Source organism: Patiria miniata, unplaced genomic scaffold (genome assembly GCF_015706575.1).
Source record: "Patiria miniata isolate m_02_andy unplaced genomic scaffold, ASM1570657v1 HiC_scaffold_20, whole genome shotgun sequence".
NCBI lineage: Eukaryota > Metazoa > Echinodermata > Asteroidea > Valvatida > Asterinidae > Patiria > Patiria miniata.
Window position 1 is genome coordinate 27275814 of NW_024037059.1, and position 8694 is coordinate 27284507.

Here is an 8694-nt window from a genome sequence, read left to right on the forward strand (position 1 = left end):
CACCGGTTTTGGTGACCGGCTGTTCATTCTTACATCAAGCATGTCAATGGTGCTTCAAAACCGTCCTATTCACATGACCCCAGCCACTATAGGCCTACTTCACCGGGATAACTCTGCTCAAACAACCGGGCCATCCAGCACCACAAACATCTGGTGTTTGTGTAAAATTGTATCATGCCTCACACCGACCTCCATTTTCGTTTCCGCATAAATTTTCTCTGGAATCGAACAAAATTCCGACTATTCGTTTTTGCACCGCGGAATTGAAAACCTTTGGATAAAGCCAGAGAATCGGTTTACGCGGTTGCTAGCGGCTAATTGGTATAAGGTAGCAGACTAGTAAATAAACTTCCATAGACCCCAATAGTAAATGCTCACACTTCCGAAATTCGGGAAAAATACTCACAACTCTCCAAGGTGTTCGAGACACACATCAAATTAAAGCATATTTCATCATCTTTCATTTTCTTTTCAATTTTCGGGGGGTTAACTGATGACTTTTAGGAGAAATTTCCATCCGAAGATGATCACCCCTGAAAATAGTCCTGAAGCCCATCGCCATGTTGAAAAACGATGCCTACACTCCATTGCAAAATAGAGCGCTTTAAGGGCGCCAATTTCATCCAGATTGAACGGAACTACAAGTTCACAGTCCTGTGCACGGCTTCCATCCATATTTTTTTACAAACCCTCAAGTTCATGGCCCACAGCATGCTTAAATACTGAAGATTTTGAGGGCATGCAAATCGTGATGTGGCCGGCGCAGGCAATTTCGGACCGATTTACTGGTCTGCAACCATAAGGTCAAGTAGCCAAGACTCGACAGTTTAGTCTCTTTTCCAGTCTTACCGTTCAAATGGCACAATTCTATAGCGTAGTCTAGGCCTACATGAAATTTGTATTGGAATTTGATTTTTGTTTCTCGCATCTTTGGTTTCAACACACAACAACCTCATCTTAATATCAAGGAGAAATGCCTTGGTTTTTCTGGCTTAAGTTGTCAAATTACAGCACGTATGCAGTCGACCCTTTTCACAACAATACAGACGCCTAATTCGACAAAACGATCGTTTCACTTTCCACTGACAATTAAAAGATGCACATTGTGCTAAAGCCGAATGTGGGCAGGAATTCTGACAATAGACCATTATCATGTTGCAGCCATTTGATTTTTATCCCATTCAAATCGATGTACCGGTAATCAAAGCGAGGCTGGAAGGGAAAAAAGAGTCTGGTTCCTTTTTGCACAAAAACATTATCATTCAGTACTGTTATTGGATACAGGGAACATGAATACAATGTGGAAGCATGACAAAGGTCTATAAGTCCAATAGAACGACTTTAACATTACTACTTTCAAATTGAAAAGAAATGTTAAAGTGCTTTGGCAAGTGCGATAACTTCCAAATCCACACGAATTCCTATCACTGTTTCGATATCAAGGATTGCTCAATGGAAACTCATGGGAAGGAGGTTAGTTGGAGCGGAAACACAGTTGATTGGTCAGAAGTTAGTCACGAGGTCGCGTAAGCTGTGGTGGGTCAATGCAGCCACTTCCCATAGACCCGTGTGTTATTTCCACACGACTATGGCTTGCAATTACCCTTGCGCCGATGGAAGCAGCCTCCAAGTTACCGCATGACAGCCGTAGCCTCAAGTAATTCGGGCGCACTTCAATGGGAAAGTAGTCCCAATTGAGAGCCGATCACGTTCATCCTTGCTCACTCTTCAACCAAGGACGTGCTTACAATGCGTTCACAAACAAACCAGATTCGATTGGATTAAACAATGTTCGAGTGTCTATAAGGACAACATGCTGCAACAGTATATAGTTATTATGGGAAATTGTGCCTTTAGGAGACATTCCCATGAGACTTTAGCACAAACACCCGAACGTTAATGACACTTAAGCCGAACCTAAACTTAACCCACCCTCACCAAATGTTGTAAACTTGTTTTGTTTTTTTGCATCACGATGAATCGATTTAGGCCATTTGCGCCCAGAAAATAAAATTATGCCTAGAAATAGGACTTGAAACATTAGGGAGACATTCCATAATTTAAATAACAGTAAATTCATGGCTTCGAACGAACTGAGGATAATATATTATTTTTTAATTAACTTCAAAAAACTATATTGTTTACCACGTCTGATCCATAAACAGATCAAATTCTATTCATCTCAGTTCAAGCAACAATACAGCACGACGATCCTCTGAACTATATTCTCTTTTCAATATAAACTGCCCTCGATACAGGGCGCAACGCATTTTTACCATGATATGACGGATGTTTGGTCATGTTCTTGTTGAGAAAATACTGCACCATTCATAATATAGCGCAACTTTTGTTGTGATTGCATCATCGTGTATCGCCGTAGTGATCAGAGCCCCGCATCATCAATATTCATAACCTGCTGGAGGCGCTGTCCCGAATACGCGTCATTGATAGGTTCAACTCATGACGTTTGGCGCTCATACGTCATCAGCGCGACGACCCGTGGGTGGAAAGCAGCATGCGAGATCGGAAAGGCCCATACTGATCAGAATCACGTAGATCTCGTGCAGTAAACAGCATCAAAATAGTCGAATTCTGCTCACAGAAATGGCGCCAAACGACAGCTTTTTGCCCGAATACTGCACAGACACGACCAGTCTGTGGGTTTTTGGCTACGGTTCCCTTCTCTGGAAACCAAATTTCGAGTATTCGACGGTGGAAATCGGTCATGTCAAGGGGTATGTTCGGCGGTTCTGGCAGGGCAACACGACGCACAGAGGAGTGCCAGGAAAGGTAAAACAGACTTGAAGATTTTTGCCTAGAATTTCAGTTATTTTACCATTATAAATTACCAAATGAAACAATAATTATGCAGTCATTACATATTGTTGTTTAGGTGCCATCTTTTTATCATAATTGAACACTGAAGACTAAAAAAATGACGATAATTTTTCTTTCGTCTTTTTAACAGCCTGGAAGAGTCGTCACATTAGTTGAACAAGCCGAGGTAAGTGTTGTTCCTTCTTCGTTTCCTTTCTCAGATAAGAGTTGTACCATGACAAATGTCTTTTGTTTATGGGAGTATTCTTTCTCCTTCTCCCGATGAGCTGGAAAATCACATTGTGACTGGCCCAGGGTCCCAACAGAAACTCTGAAAGAATTTGTTCTCGAATCGAAGGTAAAATGTCCCCGTGATTGATGGAATCAATAATTTCGTTGCCAAGCCAAACATTTTTTTGATAACAGAGTACGAACCATGAGCACGTCTGATAGAAGTTCGTACAGTGTTTGACGTTTCTAATTGTAAACGTTAGATTAAAACAAAAGGAGCAGGTAGGCTATTCGAAACATCCAATATTTTCAAATTATGTATTGACATTTTCTCTGTAACTTCCATGTACTTTAAACGCTGGTCAAATTACGACACGGGATCTATCATTTCAAAAAAAAATATTACTACATTGTATTCTGTTTGATAAAAAGAAAAAAATACGGTATTTAAAAAAAACTTAACTTTTGGTTCAAGGTCCACGACGATGAAACGAATTAATTTTATCTTTTAACATTTGTCAGAACATTTCTATTACATATTTCGCTCCGAAACCAATTTACATTCCATAGATCACGGGACGTTACAGTCTGAGAAGTCATTTCCGCCATGCGTCAGAAAATATTTTCAGAAACCCAAACACCACATCCTGTTTTGTTTTCGTTTGGACAGAGTTTGAGTCAAGAATGTCTCAAGATTCCATGACATTCCGTTGCATGTGACGCGGTATTTTGTTTTGTTTATTATTTCCGCTGACTGACAGGTCGCGGGTTTTTGCCCACGCACCCATGTGTATTTTTTTTTATGAATGAATCCCCAAAATACTACTACGCCCACCCACACGTCCCAAACCGGCTTCGCGGATCAGGAGCACGTGGAGTTGTTGACATGACGCACGCACATCGGTCACATGATGCACTTCGCAATGACGTATGTGTCACGTGCATGGCCTCTAGCTGATTATCTGGAACTGTTTTGGAAGCGCTGGCGCGGTTAGGTTTTTCGGGGAATTTATACTCGGCATCTTGATTTACGTAATGAAAAAGGGGAAAAGAATTAGAGGTGTTTTCCAAAAGTAAAGTGTATGGTTGTATTGCCATCTTTGATTATATTTAACAAACAAAATGACGAAACATAATGGCGAACCAAAAAATGGTATGAAAATTCGTGAGTTTGTAAATTATTCTTGTGGCTAAAAAGAATAACTTGGATTCACTGAGATGTCAAAACAAAGTATCATGCAAGACTTACAAGTAAATGTTTGTGTAATTACCCTTTTGAATTTGCAAGATACGGATAAACCTTGACAATTACAACCAACTTTTTTTTTTAATGTTGTCTTTTTTAATCAGTATCCCGATTCGGCGCACCATAACGTACGTGACAAGGAAACCGCGTGTCATACATACCAGGATCACAAACACAATTTTCACAAACTTGGAAGTTTTGGTTACGTAATGCTATTCGTGATATCATACTTCTTCGTTATTAACAGCCTTTACAAAATACCCCGCACTCGGAAAAATCATATCCCAGGCTAGCCAATAGATTATCAAGTGGTAGACCGTGGGAACTGGTCGAGATTTGAAGGGGAGGCACCGCATATGTGGTCTGGCCCAAGGCCTGGCTATAGCAAGGTGTTTGGTAATGTGATGGGGCTATTGATTAATCGCCCATATTGCAGTGCTCGATCGATAGATTAGAGGCGGCACGGGGATTATTCTTTATATATGAATATATCGGCTATTATAACAGTTTCAGCCTGTTTTGCCTGATGGACTTGGTCAGAGCACATAATCAAAACATTGACATGTGTGGCCGTAGGGTATCCATTGGCTATCAATTTTGGTAGGATATAGGCAGGATATAGGTTATGTCAAATTAAGAATTATTTCTATTGAAGCCTATAGTTTCTCTGATGCTGAAAGAAATTGATTTTTGTTATATTTATACAATATATATTTTTTAGAAAAAAATGCTAGGTAATTTATAAACACGCACTCTTATAAGTTATCACCAATTCATGCATTATGTTATTTTGGTACCATATTTAAAGTATACCTATACTTTAAAAATGCGCATTTTCTCCCTAACTTTGGTTGTATACCGCATCAATGACTGCAATTTTTCTGTAGCAAATATCTTATTAACCATACCGGAAATCCTTTTCTCTCATTTTGGGATGCGTAAGTTCCAAATCAAGACAACTGTCGATCTTATGAGAGGTAAAATGGAAAATACTCATTAACCATAAAGATTTGTTTTGCTACCAACTTTCCTTAATCTCCTAAAATCCTCCACAGTCGAGAATTGTTTGCATTTGGATGTCTTTGTAAGTTCCACTCTGTGTCTAAATCTCAATTTTTAATATATTTTCTTTTCAAACCCCGCACAAAGATGGTTTTGTTTCAAAAGACAAAGACACACAGAGAGCTTGTAGGAAAGCTAAGTGCATCCATATATAGATGAACAGAAACTAGATGGAGAAATAATGTGTTTACTGAGAACAGGGGTGGATCCAATTATGGTTCAAGAAGGGGGGGGGGGTTAGTTGTCAATGAGGGTTAGTAGGTATGTGTTACTTCTGCGTAAATTTCCTAATTTGATGCGAGCCGGGGGGGGGGGGGGGTTGCCCCAGATCTGGCACTGAAGAATGGACAAAACAACCTAAAAGCTGACAGCTTTAGATGAAATTTTAGAATTCACTGTTCTGGACATATTCTGGATTAACCAACTTCAAATAACTTTATTTACACGCTGGAATTTCATTATGTTCAATTCATTAGTAAGTGATTTAAGGAAAACAAAGGATCAACTGAGTGCATAGATTGCAGTAAATAATTTTACATGTAAGACATAAACAACTAAAACCTTTGAACATTTGGCTTTTCTCCAGACAACAATTGTTTACAAAAATAGAGAAATGCAAAATTCACTTATGTCACAATAGGATCCTTAATTGAACCGTTGACTTTAATATACATGTATATGCATCAATTTAATCATGTATATTTTGTGTTTATACCAGCAGTGTGCATAAACGAATCCCATTTTAACAAATATAAAAAAAAGTTCAATGTTATAAGTAATATGGTCGCCCAAATGCAAGTAAATGTAAAACTTTGCTTATTTTCACAAGTCATTTGACATTTACACATTTCCCCTGAATCTGGAAATTGAAAAAGATGATATTGAAATAGAAAGAAAAACAACAATACAAGTGAGAAAATGCTATGTTTATAATGGTTGAAATGCTAATCTTTTTTTTTTTCAAAACATCATTCCTGTTATTATGCAACACTTCCACTCAACCCCTAAAAGTTGCTGGTATTATAAAACATACATACCTCTGAAATCCTACATGCGTTTATGTCACATCTAGGCTTCTAGAAATTGCAAAACAAAAACAACCTAAACTTTTAGTGTGTATTCAAAGGACTTGTACATGATTTGTAAAGACTGCATCTTTCAGTGACAGAGACTTTTAATTACTAAAAAACATATTGTTTGTAAATACAATACCATGCTCCCTATATCTGAGCACAATTCAGTACTTAGTAAACATAACATAGAAACAATTTTCCAAGAGCATCGCGATGCATCGTTGTTTTGTGCTGAAGTTTTTAAATAAAAATAATGACTGACTGAATAAACTTAAATGAACCATGTACATGGCAACTTACTCCAAGATTTGTGAATTCACTGAAAAAGAAAAGCGCTGCAGTTAACAGATTAAGCTTTGAACGTAGCCAGGGACTCTACTCCATGGTGCTAATGCCACAATGCAATGATTTTTCCCCTCTCTTTTATTACAGATTGGTCCATAGTCAGTGTAAAAACAAAATCTCAATTTTTATATAAAGGTTGAACACGTTTCAACTCCAGCAATCTTGGCAACGGATGTTTCATGACGTCAAATTCACTTTGGGTTTGCCTTCATTTTGCTGGAAGTATGAACCGGTCTTTAAACAACAACCTTAACCCCCCCCCCCCCCAAATTACTTGTTAAAAGTTCCAAGTACTGAGTGATTTCATGTCTCATCTATTTTCTATGTGCCACAGGGTGTGACGTGGGGTATGGCCTTCCTTCTCCAGGGTGAAGCACAAATTCTAGCAGCCCTTGGCCACTTGAACACCAGGGAATGCAGACTGGGTGGTTACACATTCCAGAACACCACTTTCTACGCCAGGGCTGGCTCGCAACACGACGTGGTGGTCTACACCGCTACGCCGGACTGCCCCCACTACATGGGCCCCGCCCCGGTGCACACTATAGCCACAGAGATCCTGAGCTCCCGGGGGATGAGCGGACACAACATGGAGTACCTGTTCCAACTGGCGGAGACCGTACGAAGACTGATCCCGGAGGATGAGGACAATCATCTCTTTGAGTTGGAATCTACAACCAGGAGATTGCTTCACCGTCTCAGCTCCCGAACACCATCCCAAGAAATCTTTGCTCTTCCTGTCAAATGCACAGATGAAGATAATAATAACAATCTTAAAGCATGGCCATCTAGTACATCTACTCTTACCATCAGCCATTAACAACAATTATCAGTATTTTGGATATTTTTTATTTATGTTAGTAGAGAGAAAAGATCTGTATCATTCTTCCATCGATGTAACAGCACCTGAGGCCATGTGAAGTTCAACAAAAGTTAAAATGTCAATGAAAATGAACTACGCATGAAAAAAAAGCTGTTGACTGCACTTGTCATAACAAAATACACAGGGTAAAATGGAGCAGACACATGGCAACAGTAAACCAAAAACAAGGTTATATATGAAGTTTATCATCTTGGCCAGTAAATGTACATAGCATTGTAATATAAAGATGTAGATATTGAAAAAAAAAATATTTATTTTTATTTATTTAAAAAAGTGTATATGGACAATAAACACTTTGCATGAATATAACTTCTAAACGGCAAACATTTCCTCTAACATTTCCAGCTGTTTCATATTCATGTAATTCTTTTGTGTGAACCTGCGTGTTCCCTCCTGTGCATGTTGTATTTTGTGTGTGTATCTCTGTGCCTTGAGCATCTAATCAAGGTGGATCTGGGGCATTAAAAAAATGCTCTGTATTATTATTATTAATGTGAAATATCGGCAAATGCAAATAAGCCCTGTCCCCAATTTCAATCTTGCACAGCTGTTGTGAATGGCTGTTGTGGTGCTACTGTCATGTTCACAAAGACTTCAAAAGCGACTGAATTACCTTGATGAGTTCATGCTAATGAGACGTTTTTATTATGGCATTAAGCTGAATGAAAAATATCAACAAAATTGCACAATTTAAACATACCGTCTATTCTAAAGAAAAACACTTTCAAAAGCTATCCCTAAGCTCTGGCCAGAAATTAAGCCATCTAGATATAGATTCATGAAACTGACCTTGAAACAGTCAGTATTATTTGTTTGACATTACTTGGGGGCATAGTACATATGTTGCCACTTAAAAAAATAACTGCACAATGATTTGTTTTGTTTTGTTGTGTTTTTAATTTAATTTTTAACAGAAGAATGTTCCTGTCCAGTGCCTGATTTTCATGTCAGGCACACTTTGCAGGCATGCAACTTTCCCCAGGATCCTCTGATTTCCTCATTTTTGACTTCTCATGAATGCCATTACAAATTGAAAA

At 38.6% G+C, this 8694-nt stretch overlaps 1 protein-coding gene across 1 annotated transcript; it reads left to right on the top strand.

The window, feature by feature from the left end:
• The first annotated feature begins 2491 nt into the window (after positions 1-2491).
• Positions 2492-8376, top strand: LOC119728407 (putative glutathione-specific gamma-glutamylcyclotransferase 2). The gene is made up of 3 exons (XM_038200634.1): positions 2492-2790; positions 2969-3004; positions 7109-8376. Exons 1-3 carry the CDS (start codon positions 2605-2607, stop codon positions 7592-7594), a joined length of 708 nt encoding a protein of 235 aa, XP_038056562.1. The 5' UTR covers positions 2492-2604; the 3' UTR covers positions 7595-8376.
• Positions 8377-8694: the final 318 nt, after the last annotated feature.